Source organism: Pongo abelii, chromosome 10 (assembly GCF_028885655.2).
Source record: "Pongo abelii isolate AG06213 chromosome 10, NHGRI_mPonAbe1-v2.0_pri, whole genome shotgun sequence".
NCBI classification, from domain to species: Eukaryota; Metazoa; Chordata; class Mammalia; order Primates; family Hominidae; genus Pongo; species Pongo abelii.
In genome coordinates this window covers 43,492,864-43,510,030 of record NC_071995.2, presented here as the reverse complement: position 1 = coordinate 43,510,030, position 17,167 = coordinate 43,492,864, and the positions used below count along the sequence as shown (strand labels likewise).

The following is a 17,167-nucleotide window of genomic DNA, read 5'->3' as shown; positions in this document are numbered from 1 at the left end:
TATTTATTTTAATCTTTTAAGTCTAAGTTTAATTATACCTATTTTACAGATCAGAAAACTAAAGCTCAGAGATAAAGTTCAGCCAGGAACATGTGGTGGAGATAGCAGAGCTGGGTATACTTGGAAGGACTTCTTTTAAAAGTGCTGGATTTGAATCCAGGTCTGTCACATTTCAGAGGCCATACTATTATATGCTCCTTGAGATAATGCAACAGTTAGAACAAAAATAATTTTTCCTGTTGGCAATCCTAGCTTATTTTTTCTTCCCCTTCTAAGTTGACGATATTAATACAGAAAATACTTTCTAGGGCCTGAAACTGTGTAGAAATCTTCTTCCCTTTATCATCTCTACTATGAAAGAGTATACCCTACTTAGACTGAAATTTCCTGAATGAATTAGCAATCAATTTCATGAAACACGAGAAATTACGTTGAAATCATGAGAAACCTTTATAAACAATGTAGAAAGAAGAATAAAATCACAAATGGGAATTTAAACTGGAAACATAATTACTATAAAAAGTAGCTACAAACTGAGGAGCACTGCCCTCAGGATACCTGAAGACATTCTAAATGAAGGTGCTTATACTTTGAATCAATTTCCAGATACTCAACTTTCTTATGTATTCTTCCTAAAACTGCTTTGCATGAGAATATCACCTCCTCTTTGATAATTGTTTTTCTCTCATTTTGGAATCAAATGACTTAATTCTCACCCATCTTTGATAGCCCTGCAGATTATGCATTATGGTTAAATGCATAAATCCAGAGCCAGAGAATTCCATCACTCACTAGCTAGCTGTGTAACTATGAGCAAAATAACTCTGTCCATATAATGGAGGAAAGTAACAGTACACTAACCTCATATGTTGCTATAAGGATTAGATTATGTGCAAGTCACTTAAAATAATGCCTAGCACGAAGTAAGCACTATATAAACGCTAGCTACTATTATTATTGTTATAGCGTAACATGTGAAACACTAAAGAGAGAATTAGAAACATTAGTGTCCATGAAGCCTCTTAACCAAGGTATTATTGGTATAGCTTCCTGTCAATACCAGTATTTTACATATTACAACTGAGGGCAAAGTTGGGCATTAGAAATTGGGTATTCTGGCCCTTTGGTTTGTTCTAAATTCAGATAAACTGTAGAGTAATGATAATTCTGCTTAATGCCCTTGCCTCCTCAACTACTGTCAAAGAATGCATTACTTCTTAGGCAGAATCCTGTGTAAACAAAGTACAGAAAATATTTTAAAGAAATATCAAAGGTGGGCCAGGCACGGAGGCTCATGCCTGTAATTCCAGCACTTTGGGAGGCCGAAGTGGGTGAATGCTTGATCCCAGGAGTTTGAGACTGCCTGGGCAACATAGTGAAGCCCTGTCCTTAGCCAGACTTGGTGGCATGTACTTGCAGTCCCAACTACTCAGGAGCCTGAGGTAGGGGGATCAATTGAGCTCCCAAGGTCAACACTACAGTGAGCCAGGTTCTGATGGCGCCCCTGCACTGCAGTCTGGGTGACGGAGTGAGACCCTTTCTCAAAAAAAAGAAAGAAAGAAAGAAAAAGTATAGAAGGTGATGGTATTTTATTTCATTCAGATTACAAACTCATGGCAAATTCAACTGTTAAAATTCTGAAGGAAAGAACATGTCATACTAACATACTAACACACTGTCTTGAATTGAAAAACAACATTGGACTTTTTCTAAGTAACAAAAAGAGTCTGATTAAGCAAGAGACTTTTGTTAATAAAAACTATCTTTACTAGGTTACATGGCAGACATTTTCCGAAAAATCAACTGAGGTAAATCTGCAGTGTCAAGGTTTTCACAAAAATATATTTGAAGTATATGATAAAAAGCACCTAAACATCAAATACATTGTAACGGTCTTGAAATGAACAATATTTCAATTTTCCTAACCCAGTCATCCTAAAAATACAGTCCCTGGACTACAGCATCTGCATCTCATGGGAACTTGATAAAAATGAAAATTCTGTGACCAGCCTGGGCAACAAGGTGAAATCTTATCTCTATAAAAAAAAAAAATACAAAAGTTAGCTGGGTGTGGTGGTGGCCACCTGTAGTCCCAGTTACTCAGGAGGCTGAGGTGGGAGGATAGTCTTGAGCCCAGGTGGTAGAAGTTGCAGTCAGCTGAGATAGCACTCCAGCCTGGGAAACAGTGAGATGCTGTCTTTAGAAAAAAAAAAAAAAAAGAAAAAAAAAATCTCAGGTCCCACCTGATCCAGAAACTCAGGGAATGTAGCCCAGATATCTTTTATTATAAGTCTATCAGATGATTCTGATGTAGCTAAGGTTTGAGAACCACTGTGCTAAAACTTCTTGAATATATCAGGTTACACAAGATACCTAAGTAAAACAGTAACAAGTATAATTTATAGTCATATCTTGTTAATATGTTTTTGATATATTTTCCAGAAACTTAAAAAAAAAGACCTCTAATGACTCAGCAACAAATATTCTTGCAGTCAGGTACTTGCTAATTCTTTGATTTCAACAAAACAAAGGAGAACTCAAGTTTTCAGATGGTTGTAAAAAATAAGTTTAATACTTTTTGGATAATTCTGAAGTTCAAAGAACTGTAAATTCTATCTTCATCTATTTAATGATGCAAACTAGATTTTTCAATTTCCATCTATAAAAAGGGAAACAGGGATACTATTGATGCTAAACTCCAGTTTCATTCTAGCAGTAAGTAATAGTCATTGAGAGATATACTGAATTAATAGCATCTAGAGAATTAGAGGGGAGAGTCCTATTCATCTTATTAAGAGATACATTTCAAGTAAATTTTTGTTTAATAATTTTTTTCTTTTTTTTGAGACGGAGTCTCGGTCTGTCACCAAGCTGGAGTGCAGTGGCACGATCTCGGCTCACTGCAACCTCTGCCTCCCGGGTGCAAGCAATTCTCCTGCCTCAGCCTCCTGAGTAGCTGGGACTACAGGCGCACACCATCATGCCCAGATAATTTTTGTATTTTTAGTAGAGATGTGGTTTCACCATGTTGGCCAGGATGGTCTCAATCTCTTGACCTCATGATCTGCCCACCTTGGCCTCCCAAAGTGCTGGGATTATAGGCATGAGCCACTGCGCTCGGCATTGTTTAATAATTATTTATAAAAATTTACAATGTATTTACTATTTGATGTACCATTTATTAATAAAACCTGTAATGATAAAATATATGTATGTGCGTTTTATATATATGTGTATATATATACACATATATACATATACGTGTGTGTATATATATACATACATATACGTGTGTGTATATATACACATACATATACATGTATATATATACACACATATGTGTGTGTATGTGTATATATCTATATATACATATACATATTTTTTTTTTTTTAAGATAGACCAGGTTCTTGCTCTATTGCCTAAGGTGGATGCAGTGACACATTCATAGCTCACTACGGCCTTTGACTCCCTGGGCCCAAGCTGGGACTACAGGCATGCATCACCATGCTCAGCTAATTTTTTTCCTGATTTTGTAGAGATGGAATCTCACTATGTTGCCAGGCTGGTCTCAAACTCCCGGCCTCCAGTGATCCTTCTGCCTCAGCCTCCCAAAATGCTGGGATTATAGGCATAAGGCACAGTGCCTGGCCAAATGAAATTTTAAAAATTTAGAGCTTTAAAGAATAACAAGGAATTGAAAAACTTTAAAAATGTCTATTTTGTAATTAAAAAGTATTGACAGAGTAATGAATAAAAAAGAATCTCAAACATAAAATGTATTATGTTAGGATAAAACTCTTGTGAGGATACTGGAATACGAGTTCAAGGTGAAAGAGGAATATTATAAAATTTCTGATGTTAAAGAGTTTGTGTATTTTAAAAAATGAATGATGGTATCAAGATTCCACTGCATACAAAAAGCACTGTAATTATTTTCTTTTAAAAATGTAGTTTAACATACATCAAGACAATACATACTTTGCAACTATTTAAATTATGATAGAGATTTAGATGTCAACCTAAAAATGGGTAAAAGGTTATAAAAGTTTTCAGAGTGATTGAGGGAAGTGAGCAAAAAGTTTAAAGATGGTAATTCCATAAAAAAGCAGCATTAAACTATGCAGGCAATAGCTAAACCACAAAGGATAACCAATCAAACAATTTAAAGTTGTCATTCAGGGAGAGCACAAGTAATAAAGTGCTCTCCAGCTGAAAATTAACTCTTTTCAATCCCGAGCAGTCTAGTCCCATCTCTATGAATGAATTACTACATAAATGAGTAAGCCACAAATTCTCAATGTTTAAATTCATTCATTTGCCAAATGAGGACCAAATTTTAGGTTGAGAAGTAGGTTCATTTGCTGAGGTCAAAAGAACTGTAAAGGTCAAAGGCTAACCACGCAGCAAAAAATAGTCTTCATCAAATCACCCTTGAATATTCACTGACATTTTATCAATTTCCTTAACACTGCTCCTTTATGTCCCTCAATTAATTTAATCTTTAGTTTCTTCTTTGATGGTAAAAAACATTCCCACCACCCACTTAACTAGCAATATGAACAGTTTCATTTCTTTCTCAAGGTTGAAAAACCATTAATATTCTGACCAAAGATTCCCCAATATAAATTGGCTGTTTAACATCTATTACCTGTAGTTGAAAGCTCATTGAATAGACTGGCAGTCAAAATTATCTATTTTGTGCCTTCTGTTATTTGTCCACTTTTGTTAGGTGGATCCAAGTTAGTTGAGTGAACATATGACACAAATCTATACACTTCAGAAGGACATAATGGAAATCAATGAAATATGTGATACGTATTACATACTTTGCATAGAGTACATAATTTTCATACTACAAGTTGGAGTAGAAGACAAATTGGGACCATGAATGAATGTGAGAACAGATAGCTAGAGATGATGAGAGTTCAATCTCATTCATAAGCATTGGCAATAGAAAAGGCCAGGTATTTAGGAAGACTAAACAATATCTGGTGAATGGATGTGATCGCTAAAGATTAAGGATAATGAAATTTTTGGTTTGGGGCTAGCGAGGGAGGATAAGAGACCTAAATGCATTTCTAGCTGAACGGAAAAAGTGAGTAAAGAAAAAGAGATTTAAGATATGGGAACATGGAGATGGGAAAGACTGATATTCAGAGTAAGTTTCAGAAGAAATTAGCATCTCTTTCTGAAATGAGCAGAAGCTAAAGGAAAATGAGTCCAGATGCTAATAAGTTTGTAACTGAAGGAGTAAGAAATTGAAGAAATTCATTCTACACAGCCTCTGTATTAATTGCAAAGTGAGAATTAAGATCAATTGAGAAAACGAGCATCCTCCATTCAAAAAATATAAAGAAAGATAAGTGTCTTGGGGACAGCAGGAGGTGAGAGGATAGGAAATGGAAGGGTAGGTGAGATGAAAGATGTATTTTTAGTATAAACCAAGGTAGAGAAAGCACTCTAAAAAAAGGTTAAGGGTAGTAAAATATAAAAAATGATGACTCATAATGAGCCAGTGGAAAGGAGTTCAAGGACTGAAGAGAAGTCTGGTTATTAGACATGTCTGTACTATAATTACAGTTGAGCTAAACAGAATTGAGCTAAGAGACACTAGGAAAGGTGCATAAATGCAGGTATACATGCTTGTGTGTGTATACATATGTGCATGTGTCTTCTCCTAGGCTGTTGATTCTGTGGTGTTGGTTCTAAGACTTAAGGACGTTAGGAGTATTATACTTATGTGTCCTGATGATCACCTGAGAAAATTATAAGGTAATATATGAATAATCTATTCCTGGCATGTCAATTTCCCCTGACCAAAATCACAAATAATATGCCTATTGGGGCACTTATAGCTATCGTAATTATGAATATCTAATCCATTACATTACTCTAAATCCTGCCCAACTTAATTTTCCTATTATACTATTCTTCCTATGAGCTCACCTGGATCCTGCTACTCCTGGAATGTATAATATCTAAGAAATTAGAGTACATATCCAAATTCCACTTTGGCCTACTCTACTGTAAAATATCAGTTCTCTATACTGCACATTGAAGTTTATTCTTAGGATCAAATCTTATACACTCATAACCACACTGAAAAAGAATACGTGAAAACACTAACCTGGGGCAGATGCTACATGAGTCTGGGTTTGGACTTGCTCTATAGCTTGTGGCCTAATTTCAGATAACATTTGATGACTGGAACTTGGGTGTTCAATGAGTTTTACCGCAGCTAGTGCATCAGGGCCAAACATCTGAATATCCATAGAAACCAGACACACTAACATGTCTAAAATAAATAAAAAGCAATAGTTATTAGTCAATAATATTATGAATGAATGCCATCACTGGTGAACACATGTTGTACAGAATACTTATAAATGTGAACAAATGCTAGCCCATGAATCACGGTACATCAGAATTACCTGTGCATCTTTTAAAAAAAAAGATTTTTAGGCTGGGCATGGCGGCTCACACCTGTAATCCCAGCACTTTGGGAGGCGGAGGCGGGCGGATCACGAGGTCAGGAGATTGAGATCATCCTGGCTAATATGGTGAAACCCCGTCTCTACTAAAAATACAAAAAAAAAAATTAGCCGGGCATGGTGCCTGTAGTCCCAGCTACTCAGGAGGCTGAAGCAGGAGAATGGCATGAACCCAGGAGGCGGAGTTTGCAGTGAGCCAAGATCAGGCCACTGCACTCCAGCCTGGGTGACAGAGTGAGATTCCGTCTCAAAAAAAAAAAAAAAAAAAAAAAAAAAGATTTTTAGGCTCAATCTCTGAAGACTGATTTAATAGCTCTGGAGTGGGAGCTGGATATCTCTATCTATCTATCTATATACATATATATATATATATATATATATATATATATATATATATATTTTTTTTTTTTTTTTTTGAGAAAGGGTCTTGTTCTGTCACCCAGGCTGGAGTGCTGGCACGATCACAGCTCACTGCAGCCTCAACCTCCTAGGCTCAAGCGATCCTCCCACATCAGCCTCCCAAATAGCTGGGAACTACAGGCGTGTACCACTACATCTGGTTAATTTTTTTTATTTTTCGTACAGATGAGATCTCACTATGTTGCCCAGGGTAATCTTGAACTGGGCTCAGGCGATTTTCCTGCCTTGGCCTCCCAAAGTGCTGGGATTACAGGTGTGAGCCACCATGCCCAGTAGTGGATATCTATATACTTGAAAAGATTCTCAAGTGATTCTGATGTGTAGCCAGATTTAAGAATCACTGATATGAAAAGTGACACATTAACTTCTCAATAATAACAGTTTTCAAGCTGAATCTTTATTAACTCTGATTTTAATATTTATTACACCTGAGAAAGATATCATTTTAATCACCAAGTAAAACGTTAACATGGCATGTGTTAGTAAGTATATTTAAAACTGATAGCTCTTATGGAGGTGACTTCATTGATTTTTAAAGATTGCAACACTACCAGCAACTTCTAGGAACAGAAGGAAACATGTTTCACTTAGCTTTAATTGTTTAATAGTAGTAGCTGGCCATATGAAACAGAAAGACCTGCTCTCAGATAAGTTAGATATAGCAGTTTTGTCCATTTCAAATTTAATACGTAACAACAGAAATTAAGAGAAGAAATAGGAATTACTGATAGCCATGTAATCCTGGTCTCTAAATTATAGATGCTTCTTGCTCATTGAGCTACACTTCTTCCAGAGTTGTATACTTCAAATTTAATAAAAACAAAAAATAAACAAGACAATGTCGCATAATGTTAAAAAATGTAATTATTGTAAAAATAGCCATCACTGAATTTAAAGCATAATAAAGAATAATGGAAACAAGTATGCCTGAGGAGGTAATGACTCTTCAAAATAAAACACTAAACCCCAAATATAAATTGAGGGTTTTGTACAGTACCATATTAAACACTTTTCCTCAATAAAGAAAATAAGTGTTTTTGGTCCAGTCTTACCTATGCTCTTTTCTACTTTTGCAATTTTTGTGCAAGCAACATCTCCCATTTCCGTGAGCATGTATAGCACCTCGAGTGTTGAGATTACAAGCAGCACATCAGGTAAAGTGAGATGACAAATGATCTCTCTGTAGGAATCCTGATCCACATATTCACAAATTAAAACACCATTATCTTCTGCTTTGCAAAGATTTCCCAAAATTTCCATACCTGAAAAACATACAAATATGTATTATTAAGAAATTATAGTTTGTTTACTTTAGAAAGTAAATACTTCAGTGAAAACTCACCTCTCATCTTTAAAAATCTATCCCTTGACATTAGACATTTTGTAACAGTATGAAACATCAGATGAGTAGTTTTGAAATCAACAGGGTCCAATAAAAGCTGGAAAAAGAAACAACACTACTATTGAGCTATGCTTCTTCCAGAGTTGTATACTTCAAATTTAATAAAAATAAAAAATAAACAGGACAATGTTGCATAACATTAAAAAATATTATTGTAAAAATAGCCATCTCTGAATTTAAAGCATCACTTCAAATATTTTTTTCCATAAAAGTATGTGATACTTCTACATCACCATTTTTAGCAACTAATACATGTAAGCATTTAATAGTCTATAAATATGGCAACTATAAAATGCCACATCCCAAAATTGTAACATAAATGTTGCTAACTATAAAAACTAGTTTAAGGTGCAGTCACATGCTTACCTCAGCTGCAATATTTCCTAATGTGTCAAGGCCTAATTGCCTTAAAGAAATAAAATGACTATGTGCAGAAAGTAATAGGAAACGAAGACAGGTACGATTAGCTGCCAAGAGCTTAACATTGCCCTCCTCAAAGGAAAGATTTCGCAAAATCACTGCAATCTGAAGTACCCGCTGTCCTTCAATATCGTTAATGCCCAGCTTTCGAGGTGGATGAAATAAAGACTCCCAAATCCATTCTCCTGATGTACCTTCTACAACAGAAAATACATATTTCACTTAAATTAATATTTCATTTATTAATACTTCAAAGGTTTTGAAAAATTTTGCTTTCACTAACTTACCATGAGACTTGTTTCTGTCAGAAATGAGGTCACGAACTTCATTATCATCAACGATGTCTTTCCAAAACTGTAATGAGAAATTATTTAATTCTCCATGATTTGAAACAACTATTCTATTGCTTTAGAAATAGTCACACACAGGCTGGGTATGGTGGCTCATGCCTGTAATCCCAACACTTTAAGAGGCCAAGATGGGAGGATTACTTGCAGCTGGGAGTTCGAGACCTGCCTGGGCAGCAAAGAGACACCCCATCTCTACAAACTAGAAAATTTAAAACATTAGCCAGGAGTGGTGGCATGTGCCTGAAGTCCCAGCTACTTGGGAGGCTGAGGCAGGAGGATCACTTGAGGCCTGGAATTGAAGGCTGCAGTCAGCTGTGACTGTGCCACTGCACTCCAGCCTGGGCGAAAGAGTGAGACCCCATCTCAAAATCAAATTTAAAAATAAGTTTTAAAAAATAGTCACACAATATGAAAATAATATTTCTACTTATTTTTAGTTCATGTGGATATTGCTACATTCTAGCGAATTAATTCTTTGATGTAAATATTTGATTGTCTACAGTTTCAGATACTTATGTAAAAAGGCATCTTTTTATGTTTATGGCTTTTTAACCTGAGGGCCACAGACGACTAAAGGGACTGTGAAAGAAATCAGAAATCTGTCAACTTGGATGGGGAAAAATGGCATCTCTATGTACATTAAACACTACTGGAAATTTGACATTTCTTTTTTTTTTTTTGAGATGGAGTTTCGCTCTTTTCGCCCAGGCTGCAGTGCAATGGCACGATCTCGGCTCACTGCAACCTCCACCTCCCGGGTTCAACTGATTCCCCTACCTCAGCCTTCTGAGTAGCTGGAATTATAGACACGCGCCACCACGCCCAGCTAATTTTTGTATTTTTAGTAGAGACGGGGTTTCACCATGTTGGCCAGGATGGTCTCAATCTCTTGACCTTGTGATCCGCCTGCCTCGGCCTCCCAAAATGCTGAGATTACAGGCATGAGCCACTGCGCTCAGCCTGGAAATCTGCATTTCTTTAGAATTTCTTCAACTCTGAATATTAAGCAATGAACTACAGTAATATTAGCAGTATCTGTGACATTATGTGTATATAACAACTGGGTTTTTTTTTTTTGGAATCAAAGTTCTTAGGCATTTAAAACCATTAGTTGGAAAAAGGCTTACTGGCTTCATGTGATCATCAAAGAAATCCATTGCACAAAAAAATCTATGACAAACAATGTTTGGTAGCAATAAAAAAGAAGTAGGCACATTTTTTTTAAAAGACAATGTTCAATAACCAAGAAAAAAGGGCCACAAGAGTTCAGATATTAAAGATATCAAGACACAAAACTTAAAATGACAATGAACAGTAAGTTCAAAGAAATAAAAAACTAAAAATTTTGACAAAGTAATGAAAACTATATGAAAGAACTAAAAAGAAATTCTACAACTGAAAAACATAACTAAAATTAAGAATTCAGTGGATATGTTTAAGAACTGATTAGATACAACCCAAGAGTGAATTTATGAGCAAGAAGAGAGGGCAAGTAAATAAGTTTGAAGTATAAAGAGACAAAAGGATAAAGAGAAAAAAAGTGTATGAGACATAAAGCACACAGTGAAAAGTTCTAACATACAAATAATTGGAGTTCCTGAAGAAGAGAAAGAATGGGCAGACAGAATATGTGACAACATAAGGGCAGAAAATTATTCTAAAATAACTGAAAGATGTTAAACTATATATTTCAGAAGCACTACAAACTCCAAGAAAGATAAAAAAAAAGGTGTGGAAACATCATCATAAAACTCCTGAAGAACAAAGAGAAAAATCACAATGGGATATTTTCAAAATGATGGAAGAAAATATCTGCCAACGTATTTATTTTCGTTGAGACGGAGTCTCGCTCTATCACCTAGGCTGGAGTGCAATGGCGTGATCTCAGCTCACTGCAACCTTTGCCTCCCAGGTTCAAGCGATTCTGCCTCAACCTCCCAAGTAGCTGGGATTATAGGTGCGTGCCACCAAGCCCAACTAATTTTTGTACTTTTAGGAGAGACGGGGTTTCACCATGTTGGTCAGGCTGGTCGTGAAGTCCTAACCTCAGGTGATCTGCCCATCTCGGCCTCCCAAAGTGCTGAGATTACATGGGATTACAGGCGTGAGCCACCGTACCCAGCCTGCCAACATAGAATTTTTAAACAGTGAAACTGTTCCTCAAGAATGAAGGTGACATAAAAACATTTTCTGACAAATAAAAAACAGAAAAGCTCATTATCTACAATCTAAGGAAGAATAAATGATAAAGGTAACTGTGGTTAAGCCAAACTAAAACACTTTCAAAGAGTCATGGGGTAAAAAAAAAAAAAAATGTAAATTTAAAATTTAGAAAAATACTTTCAAGTGACTATTTGTTTAGGCCATATGGAGTATGGTACTGGAGTAGTCATCCTTCCAAAACCCAACATGTGTGAAAAAACTGTTTTCAGAGATTGGAAAAAAGGTAATGCAAGATTGTAATCACTGAACAAGAGAAACAAATGAGGTTATTCCAATGATTGACCGGTATTTTTATTTGGACATTAATTCTAGACTAAAGCATAGGGAAGAGAAACCCAAGATATCATAGTTATTGCTAAGCTGAAAACACTGAACACAGCACAGCAAAGCTAAAGAGGCTAGAATATGAGAGCAAATTTTCAATAAGGGAAGAGTTATGCAGAGAAAGAGCTCCATGAATCTACATACATATACTTTGAGTTCCTTGCTAAGTATTAAGTTACACAGATGTATGCTCAAACTCCACAATGCTAGTCAAAAAACTGGAGAGAACAATTATAAGAGGCTGTAATTAAACAATCCCTAGAATAGAGAAAACTCATATACACCTAGCTCATTCAGGAGAAATTCCCAAAATGTCATACCTAAGTAGAAGGAATAAACAAGCCCTAGAGTAAAGGCTAATCTACATATGTCATAAAGCTTTAAAACAACCCTACTCTGATAATCCATATATGAACTAACAGCCTGCTAAAACAAAGTTCAACATTCTGGAAAAATGCCAAAGTTCAGACACTCAACAATGTCACACTCACACAACACTCACATCTAATAAAAAATTACCACACCTACAAAGAAATGAGGAAACATGACCCATAACCAAGACAAAAATCAGTTTCAAGAAAAATAAGATAGTGAAATAACAAAGATAACAAGAAAATTAACAAACAATGACATTTAAAAACTATTAAGTATGTTCAGTGATATAAAAATATGAACATACTTAGCAAATAAATGGATAATATAGGACAATCAAATAAAATTTCTTGAGCTGGAAAATGTAATACAGATGTTCCTTGACTTATGATGGGATTACGTCCCAATAAACCCATAGTAAGTCTAAAACATAGTAAGTTGAAAATGCATTTAATACCCCCAATAAAACCACAGTAAAGTCAAAAAAACTAAGTTTATCATAAATTGGGGACCACTTGTATCTGCAAATAAAGAAATATACAAGATTTGCTTAACTAGAAAAGATGAATGCATAACAATAGAAAATATCCACAATTAAGTACACAGAAAACAAAAAAGGTCTAAAAATACTGAAAAGAGCTTCAGTGACCTGTGGAACACCCCCATGATCTAATATACATATTCAGTCATCTCTCAGTATCTGTGGGGACTGGTTCCAGGACTCTCCAAAGATATCAAATTTTCCCCATGCTCAAGTTCCTCATATAAAATGGTATAGCAGTATAGTATTTGCATATAACCTACAAACATCCTCCTGTATACTTTAAATACAGTACACCTAATAACAGTGTAATGTGAAGTAAATAGTTGTTATACTGTCTTCTTTTAATTTTTTATTTTTATTACTTTTTACTGTTTTTTAAATTGCTTTTTTCCTCAAATATTTTCAATCTGTGATTGGTTAAATCTATGGATGCAGAACCCATGGATTCAGAGGCCAGATTGTAAATGTAGTATCAGGAAAAGAAGAGGGGTCTGAGCGTGGTGGTGGATGCCTATAGTCCCAGCTACTTGGGAGGCTGAGGCAGGAGGATCGCTTGAGCTCACGTGTTCAAGGTTGCAGTGAGCTATAATTGTACCACTGCACTCCAGCCTGGGTAGCGAAGCAAGACCCTTTCTCTAAAACAAACAAACAAAAAAAACAAGAGGGGAAAGAAAAATATTTGAAGAAGTGATTGTGAAAAACTCTCCAAATTTTATGTAAGATACCAAACCACAGATCCAAGAAACTAAACGAACCCCAAGTAAAATAAGCAATGAAACTGCAAGGCATATCATAACCAAATTAAATATCAGTAATAAAGAGAACATATTAAAAGCAGTGAGAGTCTACAATACATATACAAGAGCAATAAGAACAAAGCTGACTTCTTGTCAATAACAATGCTATCTTTAAAGTGCTCAGACAAAACCCTAAAACCTACAGTTTTATAGCCATCAAAAACATCCTTGAAACATGAAGGCAAAATAAAATTTTTAGATAAATAAAAGTTGAGAGCCTAAACTCAACTACATCATTAATTTCCTAAAGTGTAAATGGGCTTAATGCACTGACTTAAAGGCAGAAATCGCAGAAAAGGCAGACTGTGGGGAGGAGGAAAATAAGTGCTAACTATATGGTATCTATAAGAAACGCTATGTATAAAAACACAGATAAAAACTATAAAGATGGGAAAAATATATTATGACAACATAATAAGAAAGCTGTAGCTAAGTTTCATACATAGTGGTTTTTAAAAGTTAATTCATCAGGAAAATATAACAACTGTAAATGTGTATGCAACTAACAACAGAGGTTCAAAACACATAAGGTAAAACCTGACAGAACTGAAAGGATATATAAACATTCATAATTACAGTTGATGATTTCAACACTCACATCTCAGGAAATTGTAGAACAACTGAACTGAACTCATGGAGATGGAGAGTAGAATGATGGTTACCAGAGGCTGGGGCAAAGTGGGAATGGTTAATAGGTACAAAAATATAGCTGGACAGAATGAATAAGATTTAGTATCTGATAGCAAAACAGGGTGACTACAATAATTTATAGTATGTTTAAAAATAACTAAAAATGTATAAGTGGAATGTTTATAGCACAAAGAAATGATGTTTGAGGTGAAGAATACCCCATTTACCCTGATGTGATTATTAAACATTGTATACCTGTTTCAAAATATCTCCTGTATCCCTAAATATATGCACCTACTACATATCCATAACAATTAAAAACTTAAATAAATAACCCATGTAGAGGAAATCACAGTGGAAATGAGAAGATACTCAGTTGTAATGAATGCATGACATATCAAATTGGTAGAATAAAGTTAAGCTGTGCTTAGAGGTAATTTTGTGGTCTTAATTGTATGTATTAGAATGTACATATTAAAAAAATAAAAACAACAATCAATCGTGTAAGCACCAGCTCTAACTTCTAACAAGTTAGAAAAAGCGCAGCAATAGAAAGATATATGAAAAGCAGAAATTAATGAAAACACATACAACAGCAGGAAACATCTAATCTTCCTCAATTATATTTGTGTTTTCTTCTAATGCCTTTTTTTTGTTTTGTTTTGTTTTGTGACAGAGTCTCGTTCTGTCACTAAGGCTGGAGTGCAGTGGCATGATCTCAGCTCACTGCAACCTCTGCCTCCTAGGTTCAAGAGATTCTCCTGCCTCAGCCTCCTGAGTAGCTGGGATTGCAGGTGCCCGCCACAATGCCTATTTTTTTTTATTTTTAGTAGAGATGGGCTTTTGCCATGTTGGCCAGGCTGGTCTCAAACTCCTGACCTCAAGTGATCCACCCACCTTGGCTTCCCAAAGTCAAAGTGTTGGGATTATAGGCGTGAGCCACCGTGCCCAGCCATTTGTGTTTTCTTGATTTCATGTGATTAGTGATTATACTGATAACCTCCACTCCCCATTGTGACTGCATATTTATTTAAACACTTTGTGCAATTTACAATTTCATCACTAATCTTCTGGAGTTAAAAAAAAGTATATAATTCTATAACCAAATGGTTTGGCTCTTGATGCAGTGTAGTGAGGACAGAATATAGGACCCTGGGTCACTTTATGAAGTGGGGAATTAGGAATGCAGCTCTGTATCATGGTGAAAACTTTGAAGATCTAATACCGTCAAAGAAAAGGAGGCAAAAGGACTTGACTGTCTCTACAGTAGTTTTGGGTTAAAAATAATGCCCCAAATTTTGTACCACTCGCCTACTCCCCAATCTCCATTGATTTGGTTTTAGTAACTACTCGAGTCACCGGATAATCAATGAAGAAATTAATATAGTCATTCTGAACCAGTATTTCTCTGTAGATGATTGGCAATTGCAATAGAGTAGTGGAAGAATAAACTTTCAATCCAATCTGTACAAAAACCCTACAAAAACAGGTCTGCTGAAATTTGTAACCAACATTATAAAACAGAAGGGAATATTCCACCATGGAATAAGTAAAATTAGTCACAACAGCTTTAGATATTAGAATAATCAACCATATTTAATATTTAATTTACACATTATATATTTATACATTTTGTTTCTATATTATATATTTAATTTATATAATTCAAATTTATTAAAAGATTTTTTAAAATCTTCAAAATTATTAAAAACAAAAAAGAAGATCAAAAGGGAAAATCTAAAATAGGACGGAGAGAATTTCTAGAAATTAAAACATGATCACTAAAATAGAAATTTAACAAATAAGTCAAGCAGCATATTAGGCACCGCTGAAAATGATTAAGGAACAAGCCTAAGGAAATTACCCAGAATGCTGCTCAGAATTAAGAGAAGGTCAGAAATTGATTAAAAAAAAAAAAAAAAGAAGAAGAAAGATAACCTAGAAGAAAAGGCAGAAAACAATAGAATGACACAGAATGACAATAATACAAGAAAAATATAACTTATAATCTACAATTCTATAAATGGAACATGGACAAAAATAAAGACAATTATAAAACTCAGAATTTTATCAATAAAATATCTTCATTGAAAGATCTAGTTAAAGATGTGTTATACTGTGAAAAAACACGTACTCAGAAGGGAGATGAAATACACAAGAAAGAATGAGGACAGAAAAATAAGATTAGAAGATCTGCTTTCTGGGGTTTTAAATTGCATAAAGGTATAAAAACAAAAATAACATTTTTAGCAATGAGCTACACATAAAAATAGGAAAATAAATATTTTCTCTAATTAGAAAACACAAATTTTTACTGAAATGTGGTAGGAAGAATTTCAACTTCTTGACTAAAAATCTGGTACTTTCAAGCCCTAACGGGGCAAGTAAACCAATGAAAAAGAATCTAGAAAAAGATCCATAGGTATATGATTGGTGGATTTATGACAATGGTGATACTGCAACACAGTTTTTAAAACAAATAATGTAGGTTCAACTGGGTATCCATATGAGGGAAAAAAACCAAATCTTTACTCCTAGCTTATACCACATACATAAAAACACAATAAAAATTACAGATCTAAGTGTGAAAAGTAAAACAGAAAAAAATATATTCTGTTTTTGACCTCATGGTTGGCAAAATTTTATAACTAGAACTAAAAAATGGCCAACTTCCAGAAAAATTGATGTTAAACTACATTAAAATTAAGTTATGTACATTCATCAAAAGACACCGTTCAAGAATGAAAAGGCAAGCTAGAGAGAAAATATTTCCAACATCTTAAAAATAAATTTTATCCAAAATATAGAAAAAAAACTCTTACAAATCAAAAATATAATTATTTAAAAATGGACAAAATATAGGCACTGCCTAAAAGAAGCTATTAAAATTGCCAAAGGTATTCTAGTTCTCATCAATCAAGAAAAAATGGAAATTAAAACCAAGCTACAGTAACAATACACACTCACTGTAATAGTTAAAATGAAAGAGTCTGACAATACCAAATACTGTCAACAATGAGGAACTGGAACTGACATACTACTGTTGAGAAGGTAAAACTGTACAACTGCTTTGAAAACATGTTTGGTAGTATCTACCAAAGCTGAATATAGATATGCATACCCTATAACCTAGCAATTAACATTCCTAGTTCAATTACCCAACAAAAATGCAGGCATGTATTTACCAAAATGCA

General features: G+C 34.7%; 1 protein-coding gene across 2 annotated transcripts in view; it reads right to left on the bottom strand.

The window, feature by feature from the left end:
• ARID2 (AT-rich interaction domain 2) overlaps positions 1 to 17,167 on the bottom strand; it is a 185,891-nt gene that overhangs the window by 60,761 nt on the left and 107,963 nt on the right. Inside the window, exons 7-11 of one of the 2 annotated variants that reach the window (XM_002823129.5) lie at positions 9,021 to 9,087; positions 8,680 to 8,930; positions 8,254 to 8,350; positions 7,964 to 8,173; positions 6,128 to 6,295 (exon numbers count right to left, since the gene is read on the bottom strand). In XM_002823129.5, coding sequence (XP_002823175.1) covers positions 6,128 to 6,295; positions 7,964 to 8,173; positions 8,254 to 8,350; positions 8,680 to 8,930; positions 9,021 to 9,087 — 793 coding nt within the window. The remainder of the gene's footprint in view (positions 1 to 6,127; positions 6,296 to 7,963; positions 8,174 to 8,253; positions 8,351 to 8,679; positions 8,931 to 9,020; positions 9,088 to 17,167) is intronic. The other variant, XM_009247645.4, reaches the window with a different exon arrangement.